The sequence below is a fragment of the Anopheles merus genome, chromosome 2R, assembly GCF_017562075.2.
Source record: "Anopheles merus strain MAF chromosome 2R, AmerM5.1, whole genome shotgun sequence".
Taxonomy (NCBI): Eukaryota; Metazoa; Arthropoda; class Insecta; order Diptera; family Culicidae; genus Anopheles; species Anopheles merus.
In genome coordinates this window covers 53,320,659-53,334,798 of record NC_054082.1, presented here as the reverse complement: position 1 = coordinate 53,334,798, position 14,140 = coordinate 53,320,659, and the positions used below count along the sequence as shown (strand labels likewise).

At 47.6% G+C, this 14,140-nt stretch overlaps 1 protein-coding gene across 1 annotated transcript in view; it reads left to right on the top strand.

Annotated features, from left to right (window-relative positions):
- The first annotated feature begins 586 nt into the window (after positions 1-586).
- The window catches only part of LOC121603512 (uncharacterized protein ZK757.2), a 31,291-nt gene continuing 17,737 nt past the window's right edge, over positions 587-14,140 (top strand). The window contains exons 1-3 of the mRNA XM_041932350.1: positions 587-2,255; positions 6,501-6,611; positions 11,296-11,520. Coding sequence (XP_041788284.1) covers positions 2,195-2,255; positions 6,501-6,611; positions 11,296-11,520 — 397 coding nt within the window. The 5' untranslated portion in view covers positions 587-2,194. The remainder of the gene's footprint in view (positions 2,256-6,500; positions 6,612-11,295; positions 11,521-14,140) is intronic.

Sequence of the window (14,140 nt, the reverse complement as noted above, 5' to 3'; positions counted from 1 at the left end):
CTACACACTCGCGACACGTGCGACGCATCGCATTAGAGAGCTCGATTTGATTGATGTCGTCCTTCCCTCCGCCCTCTCGAGCGTTTCTACTCTTCTTCCAATGACGTCACACTACACCGTTGGTCGTTCCTTTCCCTTCCAATGGTTTGTGTTTGTGTGCGTCGTAGTCAGCACATGCTGGACAGTGAGCGTGCGTCCAAAATACGATTTGTACGTGGCATTATAGTATGGCATTATTTTTGCTGTTTTGTAATTGTATTCAGTTTTAGCTACACACAATTAAGAGAACAAAAAAATACAATTCATAAGTATATTTTCTCAGCACTACAGCGTCAATAAATGGTTAGTGAATGTGGTAAATAAATTATAGCAATAGGTTTATTATGCTTATTATTACAAAAGGAGGAATTAAGCTTCGATTTCTACAAAATAAAAAAAATGTTTCAATAAATTCAACTGCACCTAACATTGGACACAAACTGACATAGGTTTTGACCAGAATGCTTCCCGTCACCACTCACTGTGCCGCGTATAGCTGTGTGCGTGTGGTTCATTTTTCACCGTTGGCTGTCGTAAAAGCCAACACAATCTTTCCATTCATTCGCAAAAAACCAAGCGTCCGCGTCGATCCTAAACGCCACCGGAGATCCGTAACATTTTGTTCGTTCGGTTCGATTTCTCGTTTCGGTTTGGGTGGATGTTATAGCAAACAGGCTACCTCCGGTTTCTGCTTTCTGGTTGGCGCTCAGTTCTGTTGTCCTCGTAGCCGTATAGTTTGCCTTCCCTTTTTGGATTACCAGCAACACCAGCCACCAGCCGATAGACAGCGCGGAAACAAATATATATTTGACTTACTGTTCATCTATAAAGCGTTCGCCTAAGACGTGTGTTATCATCATCACTCGCGATTGTTCTGCGTTGTGCACCGAAAGTCATCAACACCGCGTTGAACGAGTCACACAAGCTTGAGTGAAGTGAGTAATCGAACGAATCGATTGCTGGAAGAAGAAAAAAAGCCCAAAAAGTGCGCTGATGATTCATAGCCGTCTGCTTGCAGGCTGGAACCACAGTGGTGATTCAGTTTTCATCATCCATAGGCAAGTGGTTTCGAAGTAGGCGCGCGCACTATTGTGTGTCGTGTCAGTGGAAGTGGATCATCGTAGCGAAGACGGCGAACGGAAACACGGCTGAATCACGTCAGCTGAAGCATTTTCCATAGCAGTGCTGCTTTCCGTAAGAAAAGCGTGTAAAGAGTGATTGGGTTGCCCTGTCGTAAGATTCATATCCAGTAGGGGAAGAAGAAACACAGCACAAACCCTTGGCGGTTTAGCAGTAGCCCCGTGCATGGAATACACAGTGATCCAGGGCTAGTACGAAGCAAGTTTCTTCTAGTGTCCGCACTGGGTTGTTGCGTTAACAACCTCGATCGTGAAACAAACAAGTTCGCAGAACAGCGAATACAAGTGAGGGAGGAAGAGTGAGAGGAGAGGTGGATGCGAAAAAAATACCTTACATAACGAGGCTCTCTTATAATGATGAGCGCACGCGAGTGCATACTGCAGGTGTGATTCATTTCGGTTTCAGCAAGTCGGCAATCTAGTGTAGAGAGGAGTAACACAAAACAAGAAGAAAAAGAAAAACAGCTGCCACTATTGCGTGTTCTGCTAGTAGTCGTGTGCAAATCGCATCAACGCCAGTGCCTCCCAGCTGTAAAACCGTTCGGTGGCACATCATTCTTCGTACAATTGGCGCTCGTTAAGCTGCGTAAGCTGCGCAAAGCGAAGCGATCTGGCTAAGCATCTACCAAGTCGCGAATGTCGCATCGTGGTAATAGTTCGTTGTTCTTGACATCCGCGAGTGAGTTCGGTGTTTTATCGACCAAGTGTGGATGTGTGTACGTGCCTAAAGCTCTTGTTGAATAGTGACGTGAAAGTTCCCTCCCCTCCCTTCCCCCCGTATCCCTCAAGATCACCTGTTAGGGCCACCCCCTAGTAGTGCCTTGTCCACCCACCGGTGACCATCAAGTGTAAAGATAAATACAATCACCGCAACTGACAGGCGCCCCGGACCCAGCTGCCCGAGTGACGCCGACGACGACGAACCGCTAGCAGCGGGCGCAGCCTCATCCGTCACGCCGGGCAGTACCGGGCGCAGCAGCAGCAGCACCAGCAACCCCTTCAAAACGTCCAGCAAAATGAGAATGAAACATAAATCGCCCTGCCTGATGCTACGGTTTATGCCGACAGACAAACACGGTAAGATACATACTACATCACAGACGCGCTTTTCTTCGACCGGACGCTTTTCCTCGGCGCTATCGTAGCACACAGTAGGAACACAGTACGCGGAAGTTTCTAATGATTGTGGGTTTCGTTAGCAAATGTCAACATTGATTGATGATTAGCGGGCCATTAATTCATCACACTCGTGAAACCTGCTAACGATGTGTTTGCATTTCACGTTGAAAACAATGGTGAGTGGTGGATCACAGCGGAAGACGCGTATGCCATTGGCTGAGGATTAAAGACTATTTATTCTAATTTGCTTCATGATGAGTAAGATAATCCACAAAGATTATCAAAATTGCCACCGAGAAGCAGCTACGCACTCTTTTAAGCCACCATCTTTACAATGTAATCTAATACACAGTGCTGCAGCGCTCAATTCTTGGAACAAATCATAACGATTCATGCCGGATCGGCGAAGTATTTCATCGACAGCTCCGAGAAATGAAGCACCAAGAAACGTAGCGGCGGCAATGTCGTCCCGCTTTGCTCGCTGGGCACTCTGGGTTGCGAGCTTTCTGGTGCGCAAATGGCTGAATGTGCGTTTACCGCGAATTCTCCATCCCTCGCGGGCACTTCCCGGTCTTAGGCCCGCTTTCATTGAGGAAACCGAGCACAAGGTTCAACGCGTTCAACGGCTACATAAGTTGTAACAGTCGAAGATGCTGACTGATGTGCTGAATGCATTTCTCCGAATAGAGATTCCTTGCAGAAGAGTTTAAATGGTATTTAATTTAGAATCCAAATATATTTACATTTTGCTTAAAATGCTACCAATTGTAGTTTCAAAGCAAAATTCGCTAAACTCTGCATTCTTGTTCTGCAATCGAAAGCGAAAAAAGTCTAATACTTCGCTCGCAAGGTGTGCAGGCAAGCACGAGTGTCACCAACCTTCACGTTTGTCGGTTTTTTAATACATGGCATGTCGGGCACAAATAAGTTTGACATTCCACCGACAACCCGCAATGAATCATCACTGCGACGATGACGACGACGACGGCAATGGTCTCGATCGTGAAGATGAAATGGATGGATAAAGAATGCCGCAGAAGGTTCCACGGCGAGTGTTTTGATGGCGACGGTTGAAACGGGCAGATGGGGCAGGATGAGGTCGGTGCGACACATAACCAACCACCAAAACATAACAACAACAAAAACAATCCTACACGAACAGGGCCGTGAGACGCGAAAGGTTGCGAGGTAATGGTAGCAACTATTTGCGGTTAGTAGTACCACCACATTTACCCTTCTCTCGCAGATTGAAACCACCCAGCGAGCATAGGATAGCACTAGAAATAGTTTCTTTTCCTGTATTTTGACACAATTAAAAGGTATCGTAACGATACGGGTTAGGCTGGAATGGAAAATAATTTATGGAGGTCTACGTGTAGTTTTCGCCACAATGCTTCAACACTCCCAATTTGGTAAATGAACATTAGCCACAAAATTGTATAAATTAAACAATATTTAAAGAGATTAAAATAGAAATACAATACTAACTTTTAAACAGATGATCCAAAATCTCTTATACAAAACAAACGTTAATATTCTTGAAGTACAGTTTGTGGCCACTGCTAATGATACATTTGTCTGCCAGTGAACTCACACCAGTTTGTCAGTTCGTTGTCCGCTGACTAGAGCTTCATTTCCGCAGGTTCCTACGAACCGAGAGCAGGCCATTCTAAAGAGCGGGACACACCAATCACCATTAGCAAGGAAATCGTGACGGGCACGAGGAGACTAGCGGGAATCACTGGGTGGTAAATAAAGGGAGCTCTCCCGCGGTGGGGTCGAGCCACAAGAGCACCTAAGAGCAGAAGCATTTTTGATGTCTAGAAATAGCAGCGAATAGCGTTGCGCTATTCAAGATACAACCTCTTCCCCCCTGCTGGCCAATTTCGATTTCGAAGATGAGTCATCACCCGTTGGCCGTACGCCAGGGGTAGTGTGGCTCGAATGTCGCAGAAAGAGCACCCGCCACGAGCGGGCGGGTTTGTGTGTGGTGGGAATGAAACCGGGAAAGAGTTTCGTGCACGAGTTCGCGTGCACTTTACTACCGCACGATCTTGATCCTAACCGCAAAATGGGAAGAAAAAGAACGAACAGTGAAGATGCTATGTGTGTTTCTGTGCGTGTGTGTATGTGTATGAAGCAGGATGAAAATAATCCGCATCCGCATATCCACCGCCCGCTCTGTCCACGGATTCACATTACTGGGGACGGTCCCAGGGAATAGAAGAGAAAGCTACGAGACGACGGGTTGCTGCGTGTGATGGGTCTTTCGGATCCCAGTCGAGCCGTGCCGTCTGTGGTGAACAGATCGAGCGCTGGCTGTCTGAGGAAACGATCTCCGCGCTGCCTGCTGCGGCACGATCGTGAATTGATCGAAAGGAATGATGCAGGCGGTGGGACCTTCTTGCGGGACTATTTTTAAACTCTAATCCATCTTTTCCGCGCTATCCCCAAAGCAAGGACGCCAACACACACACACACACACACGCACACACACTGACATGGGAAGAGGGAAGAGTGTAGTTCAGATTGGATGGACGGGTCGATGCGGGTGTATTTCTAGGGGACGTTACACTAATTGATGCGGTAACCGGCCCACTAACAAGTTTTTCCGAATCGGAAAGGTTAGTAGCCGCGCACTGTTGCCTCAAACGCAGAGACAAGCGGGAATGAATCAGAAAGCTGATCCGTTTTACTGTTTCGCACATAAATCACGCTGATTTACGCTCGATTTGCTAATGATCAAACGAAGTGTAGCAATAAAGAGGATTTATTTTCAGCTGTCTGCGCTCGCGCACTGTACGTCAGCCTTTGGCCCCGCAGCACGACCATTCGGACTGTTGGAATCATCTCGCTCGAACTGTGAGCGCCGTGTGTCGACGAGCTTCTATTCGGGCAACACACTTTGACCTCCAGTGCGGCCACCTTCCCGCCATCTCTTCAACTTTCCACCGTTTCGGTACGGTCTGTTTATGCTACAAACCTTCCGCCCACCTTTCCTCTCAAGTGGTGAAATTGCCTCACGATCAACGCATTTCAACACGGGCTTAGTACAGCATGACTCATGGTTTTGGTCGTTGCCGTTTTTGGAGGGAGAATCCGCGTGAGATTTGTGGCCCTCTGTGTATTTATTGAACACTGAAAGATAAAGCGAGTACACTAAGCATTCATGCTACTTTGTAGCAGCTCTTTCTGTTCGTCCAGTTCGCTGTAAAAACTATTCCGATTTGTGATTTGTGTGAGTAACAGCGGGTAGGAACACTTTCAATCTAAAGGAATCCAGAAGAAAAAACAAATAAAAAAAACAGTTAGACCACAGGCCTGTTGTAAGCGATCAGTTACCGAAGAAGGGCGAAAAAAGAGCAGACAAACTGCCCCAACGAACCAAACTAACGCCTTGCTGCAGTCACGACTTTTCTGGCTGGAAAGTGCGCCAGCTCACTGACAAACTACCACCATCAGCCCACAGGGGGCGCATTCCTTTACAAGCAGCGACTGTGGCCCTCGGTGTGCCTGTGCGAGAGAACCAGTTTGGTACGGGCTCGGAGAAGATCGGAGGTTTGCCTACACGCGCAAACTGGGCCGAGCGGGAATGCTCTCAGCTCTCGCGCCTCAATTCCATCTTCCTGGCGGCATTTGAACGACCTTTAAAGGTTTCACGCCTGAGCGGGCCGCCGATCGATCGACGATCGTGCTCGGGGAGAGGTAGATGCCATGCTGGTGTGGGTTTCGCCTTCCCGCAATTGTTTTATGTTGTGTGTGCAATGCAAAACTAGTCCAGGTATACACCTGGCATGGCAGTGTGCTGGCTAGTGTGTGATTCTCCGTGACGGTGGTTGCGAAGAATCCGAACAGAAGCAAATAATTGCTGCTAAACGCCGCAGCATACCACAGCCGATCGCTACAGAGCCGTGAAGCATAAATGGTCATGCTCCAGCGATCACGCTGATCACTCTCCCGGCTTCAGCTTAGATAGACAGATAGACAAACAATCGGAAAAAGACTCGCGAGAAGAACATATATTCACCACCGACCATGACGGAGAGGCAGAAAACTAAAAAATCGCCCACTTGATGGTGTACGCTCTACTGTGTGTTGCAAATAAACTTTCGCTTTCCGGTTTGTTTTGCTTCCGTTTGTTTTCGTCTCTTTTAATTTGTTCTATTTTTTTCTATTCTGTCTCTTTTCATCGACGATCGGCAGCCATCCACGGTCAGCACAAACGGCACAAAGATAGTTGCGATGATTCATCCATTGCCTCCAGCACCCGAGTACCTCTGGCGCGCAGCTGCTCTAGTCCTGCGGTAGCGTATGGTAAGTTTTGAGTTCTGCTACGATTGAATGAATGCTCCGAATGCCGACAACGGGAATAGGCAAGCGGGGCTTTTGGGGAAACGTGAGATGCGATCGACATCTGGTGTTCGGCTGCCAGATAGTGTCTGGAGGAAAACCATTTCCATTCACACAAAAGTCCCATTCCCTTCAACAATGGAAGAGAGAGAATGGTTGGGAAAGGGAGAGGTGGGGGAAGGGGAGGAGAGCGGAAGGGTCTTGAGTGCATCCCCGATCGCGATCGCAAAATAAAGCCAGCGATGACGCGCCGAGAATATACACAACAAACCAACAAATGTAACGTATACAAGCGGCGCAACACAAAACCATTAGTTGACTGCAACCATTTGACACTTGTAATCTGCCAAACGCGTAGCGATTGTTGTGTGCTTGTTTGGTGTGTTATGACGTCAAGTGCCGGATCATGGGAGCCATCATCCGCACAGCCACCCGGTGTCATGTCAAAACAAACCCGAGCAATGTGTGTACTATTTTATTTTATTTTGTGGTTCTTTTCCCATTTTTGTGCCATCACCGTCGTTGCCGTTTCAATGAAGGTGGTGTGGCGGCGGCCCAGGCGGATAACGGGGTCTGCAGATAATGGTCTAGCGAGATGGCCTTTCGGCCTCGTAAGTTCGCCCCTTTTGGGTTGATTTGTTTTTCTTAGCCCGATGACGTGTGTGCACGTCGCAGATTTGCATGGTTTCGTAATCTTTTCGCCACCGCATCTTGCGAACGCGGCATGAGGAGAGTCCTCAGCTCTCTGGCTCGTTGATGTTCGGACGATGTGACGAAGAGGATGCTGATTTCCCGAGCTCGAGGTAAACAGCCGGTACCTCTCTCGCAAAGCAACGATAGTGGCAACGGTCGTTCGACAGGCGCTAAACAGTTGCGTAACGTGCAGCAATTGTTGTGACTCCGGGAGCGAGATACTTAAATTACACCAATCATGCGGTCCTCGCTCGACCGACCCGACCCCGAGAGTGCCGGCCTATTAGGACGGTTCTGTTGATAAGGCTGTGCGTTTCTTAAGCTTTAGACGATTATCCAATTGATGGATTGCGTGTTCCGGCCAAATCCGTCCCCAATGATCCCGTTGGTTGACCGGGTGGTGTGGTCCCATCATCGCGTGTACGCACAAACCAGATGGACAATATGATGTCACTGTGTTGGCTGTCATTTATATATTTATTTATTTTTATGTATAGAAACCTCAATCAGACCGTTGTCACCCGGTGGGGTATAATATCTTGCAGACGCGCGCTTTCAACAATGTTTTAGAAAAGCGTGCCGAGACGGGGCCGATCTGACTCATCGCCACGAGAAAGATTGGCGGACAAGTTATACTTTTTGTGCAAAGTTATTTACTTCAACCGTGCTGCCTTTGTCTGTTGTTTGCCGTTCTGTTTATATTTGTTTCGGTTCTTTTTTAGCCACAAAATAGAAGTAGAAGCAGTTATAGTAGAAGAGGGGCTCGATGTGGAGTCCTACCGACCTACCCGAAATGGCAATCGATATTTTAAAGGGTTTTTTCTCTTGGTCGCTCCCACCTGCTTCCGGACTAGTGCGTCGGTGGGTTCCAGTGGTCGTCTTCGCCGTTTTTTTTTTGAAAAAACGAAAAAAAAACTCTCAAAACAAACGTACAATATAAATGTCACATTTTACGCTGGAGCGTCAGTCTAAGGCAGCCATGACATCATCATCCCGGCTCCGATGACAACACACGTGGATGGGATGGGATGTACCACGACGCAGTACGAACTTAATATACTCCACTGCTAAGGCGGACGAGAAAACAGATTTGTTTTTTGCTCAATTAATGCGTCACTGTTGGGGAAAATGTTACTTGGTGAGGTGTTTCACGCCTGATCCTGGCGAATATATTTCTGCAACGTGCGAGACCCGAGACGTAACGCAGCAACAGCCATCTCGGTCGGTGGTCCGGGTAAGGATGTACAAAATTAGAGCGCTTGGCTAAAAATACACCCCCGCCAAGAGGGTAATTAGCGAGCGTGGCAACAACCGTACGAGAGATCCAACGTGTGTCCTACCAGACAGACCGTAACGGAGAATGTTTGTGCCGCCCGATTGATCATCGATCCGGGCGGTACCACTCAATATGTGTTTCAGGTGAGCATCATCTGCCACCATGGCAAAGGTTTTCATGTTGCCCGAACCGGCTGGAAATGCGTTTCTTCCTGGTTGCGTTCCATGGAATGATTTCACCTGTTTCTTGTGCGCGCGCGCTTGTGTGTGTGTGCGGTGTGTATATTCACACATATTAAATACACACAAATGCAAGCGCACGCAAAGGTTGAGGGAAAAAAACAAACGAGAAAGTCGTTGGGGAACGGTGAAGAAAAAAAAAACACAAGTCCAGAGAGCGGGTCAAGCAAAGAAACCCGAATAGAAGTGTTGTGTTGCGCGTTCGGCTTATGCTGCGAGCATGACGACAAGATACAGGCATCCAGAAAATCAACCGCTGCCGCCGCTACCGCCGTATCCGGTTTCAAGGCCGGTCGGACAACTTTTCGCGTCACTTTCCTTCCCTGCCGTGCGCTGCTGCGCCACCCTTGCTCAGGTAAACTCCACCTGCAACCGCGCAAAGGTGTCTCCCAACGTTGCCAACGGGTTCGCTCCGCGTACCGGTGTATGTATGTCCGCCCGTTTGTGTGTGATTGCGTCCTCCCATAGCGATCGGCCCTTTGGTGCGGTTTGCCAAGGAAATGTGAGCACGCATTTGTGTATGTGTGTATGGGTGGTTGCATTAAAGTGTGTGTGTATGTGTGCGTTACGAGGGTTGCAGACGCTAAGAGCAAAGCGCTAACCCATCAGATCTCAGTATAACAAACTCTCTGATCCTGGCTGGCAAGTTGTTTTTGGCGTTGAACTGCCAACTGCCTCGCTTTGTGTAGAAGAAAAATTGCACTCCGGAATGTGATGCCTTTTAGCGTTGCTGGAAACTAACACATATTGCACATCTGTACAGTGTGCCTACGGTCGCAGGCCACGGTCTGTTTGGTGGTCTTAGCCCAACCAGAAGGCGTTATGTGTGGGACTGGCAGCTGGAGTGAAATATTTCTGCGAGTTTTTTATGCTTCGAGCCCACATCACACTTCTTGCGATCGAGTTCTATGGCATGTGTTTATAGCCGTGGTACGCTCAGGAGGTAAGAACAAAAGATTGTTCATTTTTATGAAAACTTTCGGCTTTATGTGCGCCTCTTTAACATGTCAAGAAGAGAGCTAAATCGTTAGGATGAAACGACTATGTCATCTGATTGGATTAGTTTTAAAGGTCTTTAATATCTCCATGCCTTCAATGTAGTAAAAGATATAGTAACAGCGAGAAAACTACTCAATGTTCGATTCATCTATTAATATCACCTCCAAAAAACCACCTATAAAACCATGTCTGGATATTCAATTGATCAAATATCGGTGTTGCTCTCAATCGAGTGCCTCAACTCGAGGGAGTGGGTGAAAACTAACGACTTGTGCACCATAAATGCAGACCTAATAAAACCAACCAGTAGGCAGCAGAAGTGACCAATCAACCGATATGTGTATCGACAGTTGGTATGTGTGGTAGAGCTCGGGAACGTAGTATGGCAGCATATCATTGAACTTTAATTGAACCGCAGACTACGCACTTCCCGCGATAGCACGTTCTGGCCACGCCATTCTCTCGCCTGCCGTTCGTCACGATCGGTCGAAAGTGTTTGCGAAGGTACTGCTTGGATAAATATATTCCAACAGTTGCCCACACACACACACACACACACACACACACACACACACACACACACACACACACACACACCACACACACACACACACACACACACCACACACACCACACACACACACACACACACACACACACACACATCGTGCATAACTGTTCCTAGGCGGCTAAAAATGGTTCAACCCGAGTGGTGCCTCCTATACGTCAGCTATATTTATGGTCCGAGGCTCGTCCAGTGCGGAAGTTTCCAGTTTATGAATGGGGAGACAATTTTCGTTATACACACACTGGTTTAGGTCCAGGGCGATAACGAAGCCGCTGCCGCCGCCGCGCGAGTTCATTCAATCACGCGCAACAACATTAGCGTCTCTCGATTCAACTTCATGCCGTCAGTTTTCAGTTCGGGAAGGACAAATTCATTCGCATCGGTTCATATGGAACGAAATCGTTCGGGAACGGAGTTTTGTTCTTGTTTGTTTGGTGTTTTTTTGCCTGAATCTGCCTCTCTCACCAAATAAATCGCTTCATTAGAAAAGCATATATTCTCTGTTAGGTTTCGATCGATTTGGATTGTTGCGCTTCAAACTTCTTTTCTCGTTTGCAAATCAACCACAAATCGAACCAAACGGGTCGAATGGTGAATCCAAAGTGTGAGTCACGTTTTTCGTGCCTTCTTTTGCTTTTGCCTTGTTGTGGATTCGTGGAGAGTCGATCTTCGTTTGCTATTGCGCAAAATTGTGACATTCTCTTGGGGTGGAGAATAATGATGCATTTAAGTCGTAAAATGGCATAACCTCACTGCAGCAGCCATGTCGGATTGTCTATGGTGCTTTGTCTATGGTCCATCGAACGATAAATCATTATCTTGAGGTTAAATCGCATGCCCTTCATTTCTGTATCTCACTTTCCCTCTTCACAGACATCGAATCGCACCCAGCATCACACGTTTTCCCCCATCTGCTGCTCGGCAACGGTCGGGACGCGATCGATCCGTCAACTGTCGGTGCAAACTGCGTACTTAACGTCACCTGCCAGCAGCCGAGTGGTCAGCTGAAGCCTGGCCTCAAGTACAAACAGATCCCGGCCAGCGACACGCCGCATCAAAACATCAAGCAGTACTTCCAGGAAGCCTTCGACTTTATCGGTAAGTTTTTTAAGCGTTTTTATGTTGATGTTGAAAAGTACATGTACACCGCATCTGTCTGCATCTGTTTGGATAGATATAGATTTAGTGGGCGGTGGTGCATGGCAGACAACATTTTGCTTTGTCAAAAGCACCGTGCTGAGAAAAGTTGCAACAGGTGTTGCCCGCACGGTGTGTATGGCCAAATCCTCAAGGCCGGATAGAAACTACCGCCTATCGCTGAGGTTGCTGTTAATTGGCGAAGTTGAATGAAATGTTAACGATGTTGCTTTTCCCGCATTTTCTGATCTCATCGTACTCATCCGTACGATCACACCTACTCCCCTACTCCCTACGATAGATTCGAGGCGCGTTTCTCGATCCGCTGATGATTCAACGCTGAGACGTAGGAAATCACTATACCCAAAACAGCAAGCAGAACACTCACACACGAACAACAACAACAACAAAAACATCATCAACAACCAATACTAGCGCAAAGAAATTTAAATTCATGCGCGTGTCCCAAGATGGAGCCTACCGAGGGAGGAGAAGGAGATGACAAAGAAACGCCAAGAAACAAACGCTACAAACAATAATAACAAAAACGCAACCTATCCCGCCAGGTTGACGCATTCTTTATCGTCTTCACAAATGGCGAATTTGCGTGAAAAAACATAAAGCAAAACGTTGTTTGACGATTTGGGAGTTTATTTTCATAACCGTCCCAGCCCAGCCGAACAGGGGAAATCCTTACCAAAACACACTTCCAACACACACGGTGCAACCAGGCCCATCTTTCATCTGTAGAGGAGAGGGGGATGTACATGTTGTTACTTCTTTGCCACCGTCCTTCCTTATTTGTTTTATTCTTTGCCTCACGGAGTATAAGGATGATCGCATCGTCCACGATACGTAAGATTTTAATTTTAAACACATCGGAATGTGCCGGTAGTATTGGAAGAGCCGGTAGGGGGGAAGTGTGCCATGTATCCATTTCCAATGCGGCATGCGGGTGATTGTCAACTCTGTCGCCTGTCGCGGGCCACCTGAACCAGATGAAGGGAAACGGCTCTTGCGCTGCTTCCACCAGACAAACAACTGCATTTCGGATGGCTGGAAATCCGCCTTATTTATTAGTGCATTCCACCATCTGCCATCTGTCGTAGTCTATAACGAAAGGTGTGTGTTTTTAAACGAATAAAAAGTAATAGTACCATCAAATGTAAAACACCGCAAAGTAACTTCGTATCGTCCGTTACCGTTGCCGTCTTCGTGGTCATCGATGATTGTAAGTGAAAGAGAGAAGAGAGGAGGGGTGACTAAAGAGGGTGGCTTGGGGGAGGGGTATGGTTGCCAACTGTTGTGTGTGCGTTGCTCGTTGCTCATGCGAGAAGTGGTTGTGTGGTTCAAATATAGCAATGACATCAACCACCACCATCATCATCACCGTCGCTTTAGTGTAAATGGTTTGGTTGTTTGATTTTTTTCGTCCCTCTCTCAATCTCTCTCTCTCTCTCTCTATCTCTCTCTCTCTCTCTCTCTCTCTCTCTCTCTCTCTCATTCTCTCTTAACTCACTCCCTGCTCTCTTCTCACCTTTGCCTGTTGCCCAGTGGTGTGCCGGTAGTGTTTGTTGCGAATTCATAAATTCGCTTTGTGGTGTCATTTACTTCGGCTACAACGCTATAAACGCGTTTGGTGCCGTGGCCAGCTGTTGGACGGTAGCCAACCAACGGACTGGTTTCTTTTCGGCAAGATCTATACCAACTCCTGCCTTGAACTCTTCCGGTGTAGAGCTGCGGGAAGCAGGAAGTGTAGCTATGTTCTGGACGACCTTGCGTTGTGGCGACGGCCACCCGGAACGTGTGCGGAACTTGTTCGGGGACAATCTAGGAAGGATCTAATTTTACCGTGTAGTGTACACGTGGTCACACCTCCGTCGGTGCTCTCTTTCGCGGAGCACGCCTGACGAAACCTTGGTTGCCTCGTTGGATCAGGATTTCCTTAAATGTTTACCGTTAGGTATAGACCGTAATATTAATTACTACATCTTGAGGTCATTGAATTATTGCTCAGAATTGCAATGCTCCTCTAAACCCGAGCAGTCTTAATGGTCCAGCACGCGTGTATTAATAGCAGATGCAGGCAGTGGTCTTGTAAAATGGACCGCCGAATAGCTCCAACTTCCGGGAGCCATGCCGTCTGGGGGTCTCGATATGTGCTCTAGCGATGTGTTGTGATATGCTGCCAGTCGAAAGTGTGGAGTATACATGCGGTCCTTACCACGCTCCCAAAAGTCCGCCTCCTTTGTTCATTCCTAACCGCGCAATTCATGATGATTAGTATGGGAAACCGAAAAGCAGTGCTCTGCACAGCTGTCACCGGAAAGAGGGAGCATACGGTTGTGTGGTTGTACGTTGTTAACGCTTATCTGTTGCTAGTGGTGCGGTGAGTGTGCAGCAGTCCGTCTTTCTGTGGTGTGTGGCCAGCTTTATCAGTTTCTTGTGGTCTGGCTTTGAAGGCTTTGTTTGTTGGGTTCAAGTACGTAGGACACTAAAATATGTACTAAGTCCCATTCGGCGATGGGGGGGGGGGGGGATAAATTGTTCGTGATGATCATCTCCAACGTAACAAGAGTGG